The 19,398-nt window shown below is 36.8% G+C and overlaps 1 protein-coding gene across 1 annotated transcript; it reads left to right on the forward strand.

Annotated features, from left to right (window-relative positions):
• Positions 1–2,542: 2,542 nt before the first annotated feature.
• Positions 2,543–3,386, forward strand: LOC114693880 (olfactory receptor 4C15-like). The gene has a single exon (XM_028870434.1). It carries the CDS (start codon positions 2,598–2,600, stop codon positions 3,384–3,386), a length of 789 nt encoding a protein of 262 aa, XP_028726267.1. The 5' UTR covers positions 2,543–2,597.
• The last annotated feature ends 16,012 nt before the right edge of the window (positions 3,387–19,398 follow it).

Here is a 19,398-nt window from a genome sequence, read left to right on the forward strand (position 1 = left end):
CTCTTTGAACATCTGCTTCTTTAAGTCTAATGAGATTAAACACATTTTCAACTTGTCATCTTGAAGTTGAAAGCAAGTAACAGAGAAATGTCACAAGTGCTGTTTTTCTATTATCTCTCCACTAGCAGTTTATTTAACTTTGAAAAAAAAATCAGTAACACAAGTGTTCTTACTGTTCTGATATCACTGATTAGAAAGTAATATGTTTGAAGTAAAGAATGATAGCACAGAAGCCGGGTTAGTTGGGGTGCTGTCTATACTACATAGCTATTGATAGAGAATGTAAAATGTATTCTTTCCATAACTGGAAACTAGGTATGGTACTGAGAACATAGAATCAGGAAGAGTGTCTTAAATCACTGTGAAGTCTGCTGGTTTAAGAATGTCCCCTTAACTTTCTGCAGGTAGTAGAGAGTGCCTCTGTACTGTTTAGAAAATTCAATTAGTTGAAGGTCTGAACCTCTTCAGTGCTCATAGTTGTGGCTTGGTCTCTCTTAAAATGAGCAGAATCATGCAGACAACAAAAGAAAATTTTAGAAGTCCATTAGCAAGGCATTGAGAGGGAACAGTAAAGTCCTTTCCTTTATGCCAGAAACAATAAGATAAGCAAAGCTGAGGCATTTTGGGAAAGCGGCAGAGAGACAGGTGTTAGTAAATATATTTCCCTTTGGATTTTCATAGTGTGAAATGCTGTTTCACTCTGACATTTCATGCATAGCACCATGACTTCCTGACTTCTTATTGAATTATTTTGTCCATCTTACCTTAGCTCTGAAAGACAACTGGTAAACTAAGTATTGATCATACTAATGAACTGTAAATGATTACTGCCTGATCCAGTGACTTTAAAGGGTTTGTTTCAGGGCACTGCTTCCTTGGCTATATCATGTGAGTGGATGGAGTTACATTACACATGCTAGTGAAGAACTGACCTTAGGACATCATGTAAATGATTGTTGTAAAATAAATAAATAGTCACATGATAGATTTATAAACATGTGAAGAATGATCTACTTTCTTTAGATGTCAGTCATTGAAATATTACATTTTTCTTCTCAGAACAAACACATTTTTCTTATACATACTTATATTTGTAACTGTAGACATGCATGTATTCAAATACATACTCATGAATATGTCTCTCTCTATATATTCACACATGAGAATATTTTACAGGAAAAGATATAGACACATTTTGGGTTCTGACTACCTAAGGAAAATGAATCAGATATTGGAATATTTACAAAGATGATTTGTGGAATTACTTTTTGTGGGTGACAGTTGAATTTTTTTGTGAATTTATTACACCTAGCACTGTAAAGAAATGCTACCATGAGTGACATTTTGACATTTTTTAATTTGACCATATAATACCTAGAGATGAGCAGGTAAGATGGTATGGGTATGTTTCACAGTGAATTCTTATGAATCTCAAGAATGTATTTTGATTCTCAAAGAATCAATTTTGGAAAGTGATTAAGTTGGAAGACTATGAATTGCATTTGAGGGTGAGTTGCTATTTTTTAGCTGTATGTTGTCATCATTTTTCATTCATGGCTGATTGGTCCTTGGCCTTCTGATTCTTCATCATTGACTCTGTTGCCTTTATTAAGATATCTCATTTGCTTAAGGACAAAGAAAGACTATGATTTAACATTTAGAGAGTGAAAGAAATTAGAAGGAGCATCCTTTTCCTGAAGTTCCTACAAATGGAAATATCTCACTCTTCACCCTGTTGATTCAGTGGAGACAACATGTATGATAGATTTTGTGTCTTTAAAGTTCCAGGTTGAGCATCTTTTCTTGGCTTGATCAGAAGAGCTTTAATTATATCTTTTCCAAAATTAAAATACACAAACCACAGTAACATACTGCTGAATATGACTAGTACTTTAAGTCTGGAACAATTGCTTTTTTTTAAATAGTATTTCACTTATCCATTATGAAAACAGGGTAAATTTTGTAAAGTTCTTGTTAGGTTGTAAAATGATGAATTTAGTGAAATTTCCAACCTTTCAACATATGCAAAAAGAGGAGTGTTGCGTACTTTCCCAAATAATTTTCTGTTTTATAAAAAATAGACTGAGTTACTGAAAGTTATAATAATTCATACTTTTACCCATGTTTAAGCTGAACCTATGACTTTAAAGTGTTCCCTAAAATACATTTTGCCTCTTTTATTGATAGATGAGGCAGGGAATGCTCTGATCAGTCAATGGAGACTAACATTCTGGGCTTCATTTACATGTAGAATAGTTTAAAGTGCATTTTACTGTTTCACTTGCAGAATCCCATAAGGGCTGATGAAAGCTGACCCTTCAGAGATAGGCTATTGCTCTCATCTCACCCAAGCAGATATTTTTATCTCCAATATTTTAGATGTAAATATTTTAGGTACTCAAAAATTCAACTCAACTTTAATACTACATGGTATGCAACTACACATTTAAGAAAAGTGACATTCTTTTCTTATTAGCAAAACAATCAAAGAAGCAGCAACTTGTACATGGTGATTATATAAACTTGAATGATGTATTCTGTTCTCATAATTTCAGATTTAAGTGAACAGATTTTACTTCAGCATCTTCTTGAGAATAATGCAAAACCAGAGCTTTGTCACTGAGTTTATACTTCTTGGGCTTTCACAGAACGCAAAAGTTGAGAAAACATTGTTTGTTGTGTTTTTGTTGATCTACCTTGCGACTATTTGGGGAAACATGATGATTGTGGTGACCATCATCTCTAGTCCCACGCTGCTTGCCTCCCCCATGTACTTCTTCTTGATATTCCTGTCCTTACTGGATGCATGCACTTCTTCTACTGTCACACCCAAGATGATTGTAGACTTCTTCTATGAGAGGAAGACCATCTCCTTTGAATGTTGCATGACACAACTGTTTGCTGTCCACTTCTTCACTGGGATAGAGGTGATTGTCCTGTCAGCCATGGCCTATGACCGCTATGTGGCCATTTGCAAGCCCTTACATTACTCTTCCATTATGACCCGGAGGCTCTGTGGCATTTTGGTGGTGGTATCCTGTGCAGGAGGGTTTTTACATTCTACTGTACAAATTATCTTCACTTTGCAACTGCCTTTATGTGGACCCAATGTCATTGATCATTACATGTGTGACTTGTTCCCATTACTGAAGCTTGCCTGCACTGACACACACATATTTGTTATCTTGGTGTTTGCTAACAGTGGGTCAATCAGCATCATTATCTTCTCTATATTGCTTGTCTCCTATGGTGTCATATTGTACTCTCTGAGATCCCACAGCTCTGAGGGGCGACTTAAAGCTCTCTCCACCTGTGGATCCCATATTACTGTTGTGCTTTTGTTCTTTGTCCCATGTTTTTTAATTTCACAACCTCCTTCTTTGTAAGAGATAATGATACCATGTATTCTGATAAATTACTTGTTTGAATGAGTATGCTAGGACTGCTAAGCTTAATATTTGCTAAATATAGGACTTTGAAGGAGGGCTCATCAATTAAGCGTATGCTAATTGCTTTTTCAGAAGACCCAAGTTTTTGTTCCTAGCACCTACAGCAGATGACTTACAACTGTCCAAATGTAGTACCAGGGAACTGATACCTCTGACTTCTGTGGGCACTTGAATGCACATGGCACACATATATTTGGGCAGGCTTACATATGTACACATAAATTCAGAAGCCTTAGAAAATCAAGACACAATGCCAATTTATAATGAATCTAGTAATGAACAGATTTGCATCTGTTGAAAAGCCTCAAAGTGAGGGTCAGATGAAGTAACTGCTATAGATTTAAACATGTTAGCTACTTTATAGTAACTCAATGCAGTCTAAAGTCAGTAGTTTTAAGAGTCATTGAGAGACTCTTATGACCACTGAAGTCATATGAAGCATGCAATTTCACATCAAATAGTACATATTAGAACAATGGGGTGGATGTTCCTAAAGGTTAAGGTTATATTTTCAAATGTAAGCCTTCTAAGTACAAGCACTTTAAATACAAGAATGATGCTCTGTTAACTGACATGTGGAGGGTTGATTGACTTTCCAGAGAATAGATTTCTGGAAAAGAAGACCCTTCACTGAATTTCATTCTTAAACAATTGTACTAAAGTGTAACACATTTTAAATAAGAAGTTTGAGTGTATTAGTGACTGTGATACATTGAGATTTTCCTTTAAAGTTATTTATAATTAAGCTTTAGGGCGCCATCAGAGTAAAGGCTTTGATCGTGCATCCTTATATACATGTTCCTTTATATTTTGTTTTATTGTTCCTTCCTCACACTGACTTTTCCTGTGTGCCATTCTTCTCCAAATGGTTCCCTTCTTTTCTCCCATTATTCATCTCTTTTCTTTTATTACACAAAGTCCATTGTAATCTCTGTTTACCACCTCCCTTAAGAATTCTTCTAATAAAACATCTTAACCTCTTAGTAAAATAAGTACTCTCTAGACCTCAAATCAGAATATGACAATATATAATGAATATCTGTTCAGAAATTAACAAAATTGAAACTGAAGGAAAGATATATTAAGCTTATCATTTTAAGATATGATTCTTTGTGTGTACCTATTTGTGTGTTTTTTTTATTTCATTTGTGAGATTATAATCATATCTCTTCATTCCTCTTCCTTCTTCCAAATCCTTCAGTAAATCCCCTCAATTCTACTTCAAATTCATGGCCTGTTAATTCATAAATGTTACTTAATTCATGTATTTATATGTATATACATGTATATTCCTAAGTATAACCTGTTCACTCTGTATAATGTGACTTATATATATGCTTTTAGGGCTGATCATGTGGCACTAGACAACCAATTGGTGTGTCTTCCTTGGGGAAGACAACCTATTCAGGTACCAGCTTTCATCTGTTGCTTATAGTTCTTTGTGTAGGGGTGAGGCCTCATAGATTTTTCCCTGTCAACTTTGGCATATGCATTGATGTTGTTCTTGTTCAGCTTCCATTTGGTCAGTCACGTTGGTGAGACTATGTGTAGCTTCTAGCATTAATAGGAGAGACACTTCACAGCACACTCCTCTGACTCTCAGAGTCTTTCTATTCCATCTTCTGCAGTGTTACCATGAGCTTTCAATGTATAGGTGTTTTTTTAAATATATATATATATATATATATATATATATATATACATATTATTTTACAATACCATTCAGTTCTACATATCAGCCATGGGTTTCCCTATTCTCCCCCTCTCACCCCCTCCCTTACCCCCAGCCCACCCTCCATTCCCACCTCCTCCAGGACAAGTCCTCCTCCGAGGACTGCGATCAACCTGGTAGACTCAGTCCAGGGAGGTCCAGTCCCTTCCTCCCAGACTGAGCCAAGTGTCCCTGCATAAGTTCCAGGTTTCAAACAGCCAACTCATGCAATGTGTACAGGACTTGGTCCCACTGCCTAGTTGCCTCCCAAACTGATCAAACCAATCAACTGTCTCACCTATTCAGAGGGCCTGATCCAGCTGGGGGCCCTCAGCCTTTGGTTCATAGTTCATGTGTTTCCATTCATTTGGCTATTTTTTTCAATAATTGAGTAAAACTGAAATTAATTATATGCCACAGTCGTCCTATGGACCTCCATGCTATATATATAGCCTCTATGGTTCTATGGGTTGTGGTCTGATTGTTCTTTATTTTATATCTAGAATCCACCTATGAGTGAGTACATACCATAACTGTCTTTCTGGGTTTGGGTTACCTCACTCAGGATGATTTTTTCTAGTGCCATCCATTTGCCTGCAAATTTCATGCTTTCATTGTTTTTCTCTGCTGAGTAGTACTCCATTGTTTATATGTACCACATTTTTTTCATCCATTCTTCCATTGATGGGCATCTAGGTTGTTTCCAGATTCTAGCTATTACAAATAGTGCTGCTATGAACATAGCTGAGCATGTATCTTTATGGTATGAATCAGCATTCCTTGGGTATATGCCCAAGAGTGGGATGGCTGGGTCTTGAGGTAGTTTGATTCCTAATTTTCTGAGAAACGCCATACTGATTTCCACAGTGGTTGTACAAGTTTACATTCCCACCAATAGTGGAGGAGTGTTCCCTTTGCTCCACATCCTCTCCAAAATTGGTTGTCATTGGTGTTTTTGATGGTAGCCATTCTAACAGGTGTAAGGTGGTATCTCAGAGTCGTTTTGATTTGCATTTCTCTGATGATTAAGGATGTTGAGCATTTCTTTAAATGTCTTTCAGCCATTTGTAGTCCTTGTTTTGTGAATTCTCTGTTTAGCTCTTTAGCCCATTTTTTAATTGGACTGTTCAGTACTTTGATGTCTAGTTTCTTGAGTTCTTTATATATTGTGGAGATCAATCCTCTGTCAGATGTGGGGTTGGTGAAGATCTTTTCCCAATCTGTTGGTTGTCTTTTTGTCTTATTGACTGTGTCTTTTGCCCTGCAAAAGCTTCTCAGTTTTGAGAGGTCCCATTATTAATTGTTGTGCTCAGGGTCTGTGCTGTTGGTGTTTTATTTAGGAAATGGTCTCCGGTGCCAATGCGTTCAAGAGTGCTTCCTATTTTCTTTTCTATTAAGTTTAGTGTAACTGGATTTATGTTTAGGTCTTTGATCCACTTGGACTTGAGTTTTGTGCATGGTGACAGATATGGATCTATTTGTAATCTTTTACATATTGACATCCAGTTATGCCAGCACCATTTGTTGAAGATACTTTCTTTGTTCCATTGTATAGTTTTGGCTCCTTTGTCAAAAACCAGGTGTTCATATGTGCATGGATTAATGTCAGGGTCTTCAATTCGATTCCATTGGTCCGTATGTTGGTTTTTATACCAGTACCAAGCTGTTTTTATTACTATAGCTCTATAGTAGAGTTTGAGGTCAGGGATGGTGATGCCTCCAAGGGTTGCTTTATCAGTATAGGATTCTTTTAGCTATCCTGGGTCTTTTGTTTTTCCATATAAAGTTGAGTATTTTTCTTTCCAAGTCTGTGAAGAATTGTGTTGGGATTTTGATGGGATTGCATTGAATCTGTAGATTGCTTTTGGTAAGTTTGCCATTTTTACTATGTTAATCCTACCTATCCATGAGCATGGGAGATCCTTCCATTTTCTGATATCTTCTTCAATTTCTTTCTTTAGAGATTTAAAGTTCTTATCAAAAAGGTCTTTCACTTGTTTAGTTAGTGTTATCCAAGGTATTTTATATTATTTGTGGCTATTGTAAAGGGTGATGTTTCTCTGACTTCTTTCTCAGCCCTTTTATCATTTGTGTATAGGAGGGCTACTGATTTTTTTGAGTTGATCTTGTATCCTGCCACTTTACTGAAGGAGTTTATCAGCTATAGGAGTTCCCTGGTAGAGTTTTTGGGGTCACTTATGTATACTATCATATCATCTGCAAATAGTGAAAGTTTGACTTCTTCCTTGCCAATTTGTATTCCTTTGATCTCCTTTTGTTGTCTTATTGCTCTAGCTAGAACTTCTAGTACTATATTGAATAAATATGGGGAGAGTGGACAGCCTTGTCTTGTTCCTGAATTTAGTGGTATCACTTTGAGTTTCTCTCCATTTAATTTGATGTTTGCTGTTGGCTTGCTATAAATTGCTTTTATTATGTTTAGAAATGTTCCTTGTAATCCTAATCTTTCTAAGACCTTTATCATGAAGGGGTGTTGGATTTTGTCAAAGGCTTTTTCAGCATCTAAGGATAAGGATAATGTGGTTTTTTTCTTTCAGTTTGTTTATATGGTGTATTACATTGACTGATTTTCATATGTTGAACCATCCTTGCATCCCTGGGATGAATCCTACTTGGTCGTAATGGATGATTGATTGTTTTGATGTATTCTTGGATTCGGTTTGCCAATATTTTGTTGAATATTTTTGCATCAATGTTCATGAGGGAGATTGGTCTGTAGTTCTCTTTCTTTGTTGCATCTTTGTGTGGTTTGGGTATCAGGGTAATTGTAGCCTCATAAAAAGAGTTTGGTAGTGTTCCTTCTGTTTCTATTGTGTGGAACACTTTGAAGAGGATTGGTATTAGTTCTTCTTTGAAAGTCTGGTAGAATTTTGCACTGAAACCATCTGGTCCTGGGCTTTTTTTGGTTGGGAGACTTTTGATGACTGTTTCTATTTCTTTAGGGGTTATTGGTCTATTTAAATGGTTTATCTGGTCTTGATTTAATTTTGGTATGTGGTATTTATCCAGAAAATTGTCCATTTCTTCCTGGTTTTCCATTTTTGTGGAGTACAGGTTTTTGAAGTATGATATGATGATTCTCTGGATTTCCTCGTTGTCTGTTGTTATGTCTCCTTTTTCATTTCTGATTTTGTGAATTTGGGTGCTCTCTCTTTGCCTTTTGGTTAATTTGGCTAGGGGTTTGTCTATCTTGTTGATATTTTTCAGAGAACCAACTCTTTGTTTCATTGATTTTTTTGTATTGTTCTCTTGTTTTCTATTTCGTTGATTTCAGCCTTCAATTTAATTATTTCCTGGCGTCTATTTCTCCTGGGTGAGTTTGTTTCTTTTTGTTCTAGAGCTTTCAGTTTTGCTGTTAATTCATTGGTATGGGATTGCTCCATCTTCTTTATGTGTGCATTTAGAGCTATGAATTTTCCTCTTAGCACTGCTTTCATAGTGTCCCATAAGTTTGGGTATGTTGTACTTTCATTTTCATTGAATTCTAGGAACTCTTTAATTTCTGTCTTTATTTCTTCCTTGACCCATTGATGTTTCAGGTGGGCATTATTCAGTTTCCATGAGTTTGTGGGTTTTCTATAGTTTTTGTTGTTATTGAAGTCTAACTTTAAGGCATGGTGGTCTGATAAGATACAGGAGGTTATTCCAATTTTTTTGTATCTGTTGAGATTTGTTTTGTGTCCAAGCATGTGGTCAATTTTTGAGAAGGTTCCATGGGGTGCTGAGAAGAAGGTATATTCTTTTGTGTTAGGATGGAATATTCTGTAGATATTTATTAGGTCCATTTGAGTCATAACATCTGTTAGGTCCTTTATTTCTTTGTTAAGTTTCAGTCTGGTAGATCTATCTTTTGGTGAGAGTGGTGTGTTAAAATCTCCCACTACTAATGTGTGGGGTTTGATGTGCTTTTTAAACTTTAGTACTGTTTCTTTTATGAATGTGGGTGCTTTTGTATTTGGAGCATAAATGTTTAGAATCGAGACTTCATCTTGGTGGATTTTTCCCGTGATGAATATGTAATGTCCATCCTGATCTCTTTTGATTGATTTTAGTTTGAAGTCTATTTTATTAGATATTAGGATAGCTACACCAGCTTGTTTCTTAGGTCCATTTGCTTGGAAAGCCTTTTCCCAGCCCTTTACTCAGAGGTAGTGTCTTGTCTTTGGAGTTAAGGTGTGTTTCTTGTATGCAGCAAATGGATGGGTCCTGTTTTCTTATCCATTCTGTTAGCCTGTGTCTTTTTATAGGTGAGTTGAGACCATTGATATTGATGGATATTAATGACCAGTGATTGTTAATTCCTGTTATTTTTTTTTTTTGGTTGTGTTGTGTTGTCCTTCTGTGGTGTATGTTGGTGTGGGATTATCTATTGCTTGATTTTTCATGGATGTGTTTAGCTTCTTTGGGTTGAATTTTCCCTTCTAGTGCTTTCTGTAGGGCTGGTTTTGTGGACAGGTATTGATTAAATCTGGTTTTATCCTGGAATATTTTGTTTACTCCGCCTATGGTGATTGAGAGTTTTGCTAGGTATAATAGTCTGGGTTGGCATTCGTGGTCTCTTAGTGTCTGCATGAGGTTTGTCCATGATCTTCTAGCTTTCATAGTCTCTATTGAGAAGTCTGGTGTTATTCTGATGGGTTTGCCTTTATATGTTACTTGGTCTTTTTCCTTTGCGACTCTTAATATTTTTTCTTTGTTCTGTGTGTTTAGTGTTTTGATTATTATGGGGCGAGGGGACTTTTTTTTTGGATCCAGCCTATTCGGTGTTCTGTAAGCTTCTTGTATTTTCATAGGTATTTCTTTCTTTAGGTTAGGAAAGTTTTCTTCTATGATTTTGTTGAATATATTTTCTGTGCCTTTAAGTTGGTATTCTTCTCCTTCTTCTATCCCTATTATTCTTAGGTTTGGTCTTTTCATGGTGTCCCAAATTTCCTGGACGTTTTGTGTTACGGCTTTTTTGTCTTTAGTGTTTTCTTTGACTGACGAATCTATTTTCTCTATCGTGTCTTCAGTGTCAGAGATTCTCTGTTCCATCTCTTGCAATCGGTTGGTTATGCTTGTTTCTGTAGTTCCTGTTTGTTTTGTCAGGATTTCTATTTCCAGCATTCCCTCAGCATGTGTTTTCTTTATTGTCTCAAATTCATTTTTCAGATCTTGGAATGTTTCTTTCATCTGTTTAATTGCTTTTTCTTGGCTTGATTTGATTTCTTCCCATTTTTTTGTTCGTTTTTTCTTCCATTTCTTTAAGGGAGTTTTTTATTTCCTCTTTAATGGAGTTTTTCATTTCCTCTTTAAGGGAAGTTTTTATTTCCTCTTTAAGGGAGTTTTTTATTTCCTCTTTAAGGAAAGTTTTTATTTCCTCTTTGAGGGAATGTTTTATTTCTTCTTTAAGGGCCTCTATCATCTTCTTAAAGTCATTTTTAGGGTTGATTTCTTCTGTTTCTTCTGTCATGGTATGTTTAGGTCTTGCAAGTGTAGATCACTAGGTTCTGATGTTGCCATATAGGTCTTTATGTTGTTGCCTGTATTTTTGCACTGGCGTCTACTCATCTCTTCCTCTGTGCAGTGCAGGTGGTGTCTGTGTCTGAGAGTGCCTCTCTTGTTCTAATTTTTAGTCTTGGTTTAGTAGGGGTTCTTGGTTAAATTGGTGCTATTGGGCTATTTCTTCATGGGCAGCTGATTTCAATCGGTGAATTATATACTTATGATTCTGGTGATCTGGTTTGGTGGCTGGGTAGCGCCTTCTTCTGTGTATCCAGGTCACGTTTTGTTCATTTGTCAACTCCTCAGCTGATCTTGTTTCTTCAGACTTTAAACTGTAGGCATCTGAATCCTCTCCCAAATGGGTTTCAGCTGAGCAGGGTAGTCTCACCAACACCTTCAAGTTGTTGGGTTTCACAGGATCAGCAGCTGGGCCCTGGGTTGTCCTCAGACGGAGTGTTCAGATTCGTTCTGGTTCCCACCCACGGAGATAGCTTCTTCCCCAGGTGTTGGGGTTACGGGCGTCCCTGTTCCAAGCTGTGTCTGCTTGTCTCCGTCCCTGGGCCTGTCTACCTCCGCGGTCAGTCGCCGGGCCTGTATGTCCCTGTCAGCTGCTGCTGGGTCTGTCTGCCTCTGGGGGCCACCACCGGGCCTGTATGTCTCTGCCGGCTGCGGCTGCCAGGCCCATCTACCTCTGCAGCCGCTTCTGCGGGCCTACCTGTGTCTGCTTGTCTCCGCGGCAGTTCCTGTCTACCTCTGTGGGCCACCGCTGGGCCTGAATGTCTCTGCTGGCTGTCGCCGCCGGGACTGAATGTCCCTGTAGGCTGCTGCTGCCAGGCCTGTCTACCTCTGTGGACCGCCGCTGGGCCTGAATGTCTCTGCTGGCTGCTGCCGGGCCTGAAGGTCCCTGTCGGCTGCAGCCGCCGGGCCTGTCTACCTCAGCGGACCGCCGCTGGGCCTGTCTACCTCAGTGGGCTGCCGCTGGGTCCATCTACCTCAGCGAACTGCCGCTGGGCCCATCTACCTCTGCGGGTCGCTGCTTAAGGCCTACCTGCATCTGCTTGTCTCCGCCGCTGGGCCTGTATGTCTCTGCTGGCTTCCGCCGCCGGGCCGTCTACCTCTGCAGGCCACCTCCACAGGCTTACCTGCATCTGCTTGTCTCCGCTCTGCTGCTGTGCCTGCCTCTAGAGGTGTTTTTGTAAATGCATCTACTGGGACAGGGTTCCACATCTCTGCATTCTGATTGGTTGTGGTTTTCTATAGTGGTCTCTGACAAAGATATAATTCTTTTAAAAATTGCTTACACACAAAATGAGAATGTCTTTTCCAGCGTAGTCATAAGCCCTCCAATCTACAATGGTGTCCTGCATGCATGATAGGCTATTTCATTAATGGCACAAATCTGTGAGAGTAACAACCAATATCTCATTTGATTTAAAGCCCACTCCACATGATGGAACCCATACTTGATGTGGTTTGGCTGACTAAGAACCCTGAGACTCTATAGCCCAGGGAATGTGTATAATACCAGATACTACTGTTCTACTAAAATAACAAAGCCATAAAATGACTTCTAATGACATTCTGCACTATACTTATAGGTCAGTGCCTTGGTCAGCTGTCATCAGAGAAGCTTCCTTCTACCCAGATGGGAACAAATATGGAAATCTGCAGCCAGAAAATGTGTGGAGATTGAGAAACCGTGGAGCACTCAGCCCTAGATGGAGTGTCTCCATCAAATAGTACCTTCTCAACAAGGCTCAGGGAACACTGTGGAAGAGGTAGCAGAAAGAGTTTAAGAACTAAGAGGGCATAGAACACCAAGGAAGCAAGGCCTTCTGAACACAGCTGGACTGATACACATATGAACTCACAGACAATGAGTGTGTATATGACGTGCATAGGTCTGCACCAGATAGTGTCCAGGGTGAAAGGTGAAGGAGACACATGCTCCCATCCCTAACACAGAAGCAATCTCCAATTGATAACCAATGGCAAAAAGAGACATAAATGTTCTCCAAGGTAGTCTCACTGGGGAAACAAACTACTCTCTCTTTATTTATAATTTTTTTTATTCATTTTACATACTAATCACAGATCCCACTCCTCCCTCCTCCTGACCCTCCAGCATTCCCTCCCCCAACATACCCCGATTCCCTCCTACAAGAAGGTAAGCCTAGAGGTCCCCATGCCCAGCAATAGACAGAAAACAAACTCAATGGCATCTTTGAAGGTTTCTTGTCTCATAAAATCATATCAGAATTTTTTTCTTTTAATTTTGGGTTTTACATTTACTGTATTTATTACCATACAGGTTATGTGTATATATATACATATTACGGCTTCCAATTTTGTGTTTTTATGGGACTCCTGAGTGTGTGAATGAGTGGTCCTTAGATTATTGTGCCTCCTTTTTGGCTATTTTCCTTCTGCTTTTCTGTTTGTCTTATTCTGATTTGCTTGTTTTTGTTTTATCTTATATTTTATTTTATTATTATGCTTTGGATGACCGTTTGCTTCCTAATGAGAGATAGAAAGGGGGTGGATTTGGATGGGAACAGAGATGGTGAGGAACTAGGAGGAGTAGAAGGAAAGAAAATTGTAATCAGACATATTATATAAACAAAATCCATTTTAAATAAAAGAAAAAAAAAGAAATAATATCTTCTTGCTGAAGAAGCTGCTGCTCATAAAGTAATAGGCCATGAAGTTCTGATGAAGAATGTATGTCAATGCATCTGTATGGATGGGTTTCTTGATACAAATCTATCAAAAAATCAAAGTAGCATAAAACATCATTTGAGAATAGAATCAATTTAATAGAAAATATCAGGAAGATGATTAAACAGCTCAGGGGTTTGTTCTATTACAAGTAAAGATAAAAAATAGCATATCAGAAACCAGAGGCCTTGAACCAGACCAATGACTGCAATGAGCACATCTAAGTAAATATGTATGAACTAAAGGGTAAACTGCATGACTCACTGTGTCCCATTACAGCTTCCACTGCGAGATCATTCTTTTTCTTTTCTCTTAAATTTTCTTTTGCTTTATTTAGGGGTAGAGTTGCAAGGGCAGAGGGTGGACATGAAGGGATGGGAGATGAGTGAGATTGAGAGGCATGATGTGAAATCCACACAGAGAATAAAAAAAAATTAAAAAGGAAAGATAAAATTAAGTCCTTAATTTTAACTTTTTACAATTTAGTTTAAAGTATATCTTTAAATAACCTGACTGATTTTTTCCACTTCTTTTTTCATTATTTAGTGTATTTTTTGAGACTGTAGTATTCTTACATAATTCTTCCCTTTTTCTTTTGAAATTCATGGTCTTTAAAATAATTAATTGCTGTTACATAACTACATATCTCTACCTCTATATTTCTATATTCCTAAATACTTTAAGTACAACCTTTTTAGTCTGTATAATGTTACTTGTATGTATTTTCAGGGTTGATCATTTAGTATTGGATAACGAATTGGTGTGCTTTTTCCTGGGTAAGAGTTTCTCCTACTGTTACCTTTCCTTAGTTACCTCTTGCAACATTGACTACACTGATTTTTTTTAAGCAAATTTTCTTCAAAGACTCAAATAGTTGGGATGAGTGTCTATCCGTGTCAGAGAGTGATATATGCAGTGATTTGTGGTTCCAGGAAAAGACTAGGAGTGTTTCATTCTTTGGCTTGTGTTACATGCTATCATAATGTATAGCTGTTAGATTATTAATTATTTCATTTTTTGAAATTTCCCTTTTCACATTATAGAATTTTCACATTACCTGTCAGTTATCTACTCTTTCTTTGTAATGTCCAACTATATTTTTTGTAAGTATTATTTAGGAAAAGAAATCTATCTGGGAAAGTTTTCTTGACTTGAATGTATTCCAAGCAGTCTAACAACATCACTTATAATTATGCAACACTCCAGTCCATTGGAAATAAAAATGATGTGAAGGGTTGATTATTCATGTAAAATTATCTACACAAATGGAGAATTGTTTTCCTTTTCTGACAGGAAATGACCCATGGGATTTCTGAAAACTGTTATATCCATGCTGGAGAATGTCTTAGTTAGCATTTAGTCTTTGAGATGTCATGTCCTCTTGTATCCTTTACTGTTTTCTCAGTCCTGGAAGATATCTCTAACTTATGTGAGGATGATGAGATATAGGGGCACCATTTTAAGACAGAAAGAATGACCTTAGATATATTGTGAATGATTTTCAGAGTAGAATACAGTCTTTAATGTGAATCTCTTAACCAAAAAGAGTGTTAACCAAAAAATTTCTGTAAAAGAATTCTCTATATCTGTATACATCCTCATAAGGTTTGTGCACAAATTTAATCACACTTACGATTTCAGCTTTACTTTTAGGAAAACCAAGATTATAGATCAACTAAAGTTAAAAAAAGGAATACTGTGAATGGATGAAAAGCTATAGAATATGTCTGGTATAAGAGAAACACTATTACTAACTTTTAAGACTTCAGGCTTTTCTGTTGTTATATGAAAACTTTAGTACCTAGGCAGACAGATACTATTGTCAGTTTTTAAAACAAAGCATTTTTGTTGTTGTTGTTTCACTATAATTGTTGAAAAGGAAACACTTTGCGTGACTAATTTTTTGGTTTATATTTACTGTATTTATAGCATCAAAAATGGGCATGAACAAGTTAATTTCCATGAATTAGGTCAATTTTGTACAAATATGGCATCTTTATTTTCTTATGAAAGTATTTTTGGTAGATAAAGATGGTCAATTACCTCTGTACAGTAAGCAATTGCAAAACATTTAAGGATTTTTTAACTTTATTCAGAAGTATATTTATATCTAGTATCTAATACTCACTCAGTAAAAGAGGCCATGGTTTCCCTACTAAAGGCAAATCCAAATGTGAGTTATTGAAGCCCAACTATCTGGCAATAATAGGTGAGTATTATTGTGACATGCTAAAATGCTTCAAGTACCTTAAAAACATTATGGTGGTGTCTGGATTGGGAAAATTAAGGTTGAAAAACACAAAGTTTATTGGAATATGAACAGCATGCTATTTAAGCCGGATTGGTGTTTATTTTCCACTTTACTCAATATATGCTCAAACTTAGATATGTAATACTGATAATCTAATTTATCTATGACTTTGTTTTACTGGTATTGTACTTCTCATAATATGTTAAATAAATGTGCTATATTAAATATTAATATTGGATTATTTAAAAACATACATCAAATGTGATAAAGTACAAAGAAAAATGTTTTATTTGCACAATAAGGCTTTTATTAATAATTCTTAAAATGACTCAACAAACATGGTAGTAGCTATATGGAGAGAAAACCATGATTGGAGAGCATACTATCTATTGTCACACATATTCAAAAATTGTTAATATAATACTGTGTTTATAAAAATTGTAGTAAGCTTTTTTTTTCTAGAAATGCATGTAATGGACAGTTTAAATTAAAATCATAGTCATAATATGGGGTAGTTTTATCAAGTCTTTGAAAACGTGAACTACATAGTATACTACACATTTCAGGGCCTCTAATTTCAGTCTTTTATGGTAGTAATTAGACTAATCAATAGAGACTTTTCTTAGTGAAGTGTGGCACTAACAGCTAATTATTTCAGAATGATGTGAAATAAATTGTTAGACATGGAGTACTTTCATACTTATGACATTCAACAAATACACACATTGAGCATTGTTTATCTTCTGAGTCAGATAATGGCCATAATAATTAGGAAGCACAAAGAGGGTACATCACAGGAACCTAGGGCCTATGATGAAACTCTTTGCTCAGCCCTGGTGCAGGGAGGAGGGAACTGGACCTGCCTCAGCTGAATCTACCAGGCTGAGCTGACTCCCCTTGGGAGACCTTGCCTTGGAGAAGGTGGGACTCGGGGGTGAGTTGAGGGGGAAGGCTGAGGGTGGGAGGAGGGAGGACAGGGGAATCTGTGGCTGATATGTAAAATGACTAGAATAATCTCTTATAAAAAATTTTAAAAAGAATTAATTATAAAAAATAAAATTTTGAAATCAAGTACAGACTTTCTTCACATGTTCTTTTTATTATTAAATGCACATGAATGGAATCCTCCTGTTTCTAGATGAAATACATTACTCCAGAGGTAAATATTGCCAGTACTTACCTATGATAAATATATAATTCTTAAGAATATAAGTGAACATTCTATCTTAAAGTGTGTTCAACAGATTTATGGTTTTCTATTACTTATATTCTTGCCAGTAATGTACTAATAGATCCTGTGATGGATTTTCTCTTTCCTCATATTGTCAAACTAACAGCACCAATAACAGGTATCATTTGTTTAGATTTTAGCAGGTGCTAAGCAGGGCTTCAGGAACTTTCTATGACACAGCAGCATCAGTAAAAACAATGAAATTACCAGAGGGAGTCAATGTTAACTGTGTCTCTGCAGAGCAATGGGTCAGAGGCATAGGGATGCTTATTATAGAGTTCAAAGTTATTCTTACAAGTGAATGAACCCTGAGTTTGCAACACTTGTCATATGGCTACAGAGTTCGCTTAATTTCCCATTTCCCTATTCTCTGCCTCTATGCATCTGTCTGAGTTTTCTAGACTCTATTCTGAGGGAAATTGGAAGTCACTATTTAGTCACCTAAGTTAGTCCATCCCATTTTCTCCTGGTTGACACTTAACCTCCCCTGCAAAAAGTAATAAGCCTGGGAAATTTGCATGACTCAGTAAACATGAAAAAATGAAAGACATTGTCAGCAGAACAGAAAGAACTAGACCTGCACTACTACTCTTTAAATTAGAAAATTAGATTTGCTTTTATTTTATGTGTGTGAATGTTTTGCCCGCATGTAGGTATGTGTGCCATGTGCATGTCTAGTGCCCATGGAAGTCAGAAGAAAGCATCAAATACCATGGAACTGGAGTTACAGATGTTATAAATCACCATATGGGCACCTGAACTGTGCCTTCTATAGGAATAACAAGTGCTCTTGTGTACTGGCCATCATTTGGCATCTGCACTAATAGTGTTGTGGATAGCTGACTGGGAAGGATTCTGGAATCCTTGTATTTAATTTCTCACAAATTCTGCATGAAATTTAAAACTTAATTTATAATTACATTTAGAAAAAGACTCAGACACTTGCCTTCTCATACTTTGTGTGGGCCATTCTCTTTAATATGCTCATCTTGGAAATATACACAGAATTTTCACTTGAACATTCCTTACTCAGGATCAGCAAGATGAGTTGCCTCTACATCGGATTGCAGTTTCTATTGTCTCATGTTTCATTCAACAGCTCATTCCAAGAGGTGTTAAAACATAGAAATCTCACTGATGTAGTACTGGCTTGCATTCACTAGTTTAAACTACTCAGTTTAACCATACATGATCAAAACTGGGACAGTGAATATAATGAGTCATGAATCCTCAGTGAAGGCAATGGTGCCACAAAGAGAATTTTGGCTATTTGGAAGCCCCAAAGAGCCAGATGAAGGAACTGCTGAAAATATAAATGGGTTAAGTAATTTATTAGCTATAGGGGATATTTGAATTCAGTCCTCATATAATTCAATGAAAGATCTTTGAAGACTGGAAATCCTTTAAGATGTGATGGTCAATATCTAGTACCACAGTCTAATAGCGATTGGCTAGATGGTTGGTTGCAGAGATCAAGATAATTTAAGGATAAATGTCACAAACACATCCACCCCAAAAAAACTATGTTAATCAATACATTGATGGCCTATTCATATTCTAGAGGGAAGAATTCTCAAAATCAGGAGCCTTGTCATTGCTTTTTCCTGCGGACAACTGTGCTAAAGTAATATTTTAAACAAGAAGAATGTGGTATAGAACTTCACTGATATTTTTCTTTAAAGTTTCCTTATAATTAAAATTTAGATTAAAAGCCAAAGTGATAGATTTCATCATGTCATCTTCAGACACAGGAACCTCTATAATTTGCTTGCATTTGTTTCTATTCAACATTGCTATCCTTTTTTGCCCTTTCCCACTTCAACTGCTTCTTTTGTTTCTCCCATTTGTTCCCACATGTTCTGTTTCCTTATCATAAACAGTCCAGTAATCTCTATATTAGTCACTTTACATAAGATCTCTCTTAATAATGCATCTTATGATCTAGTAAAATAAGAACAATTCAACCTCAAAGCAGTAGAGGACAAAAAAAAATAATGAGTAAATGTCAGGAATGAATGAAATGGAGAGAACAATACATAGAGTTGATCAAACAGGTGGTTGCAGGAAAAATAAGGACAAGATGGATAAAACCCTAGCTAAATGGCCCACTGTATCTTGACATATGACATTGTATTTGTAGGCTCAACCACATCCTCTTAGGGGAAGGAGTTACCACATTCTTCTTGTTTAAAATGTTACTTTTTAGCACAGTTGTCCGCAGGAAAAAGCAATGACAAGGCTCCTGATTTTGAGAATTCTTCCCTCTAGAATATGAATAGGCCATCAATGCATTGATTAACATAGTTTCCTTGGGGTGGATGTGTTTGTGACGTTTGTCCTTAAATTATCTTGTTGGGCTCATTGGAAGAGGAACTAGAAATGATTATTAAATAAAAACAGCCGGTTCACCTGTGGAACAGATAATGATGATGTGGTTTATGTCATAGTGAACTGATGGCCATTGGTCAAAACCTCACAGCAGGATCTGTTCAAGACCTGTAATCAGCAAAACAAGACTTTTAAAAAAGAGTCA

This window comes from Peromyscus leucopus, chromosome 4 (genome assembly GCF_004664715.2).
Source record: "Peromyscus leucopus breed LL Stock chromosome 4, UCI_PerLeu_2.1, whole genome shotgun sequence".
Classification (NCBI taxonomy): Eukaryota; Metazoa; Chordata; class Mammalia; order Rodentia; family Cricetidae; genus Peromyscus; species Peromyscus leucopus.

Excerpts from the sequence above, each read along its gene's own strand:
- LOC114693880 (XM_028870434.1), top strand. The coding sequence starts at position 2,598 with ATGCAAAACCAGAGCTTTGTCACTGAGTTTATACTTCTTGGGCTTTCA.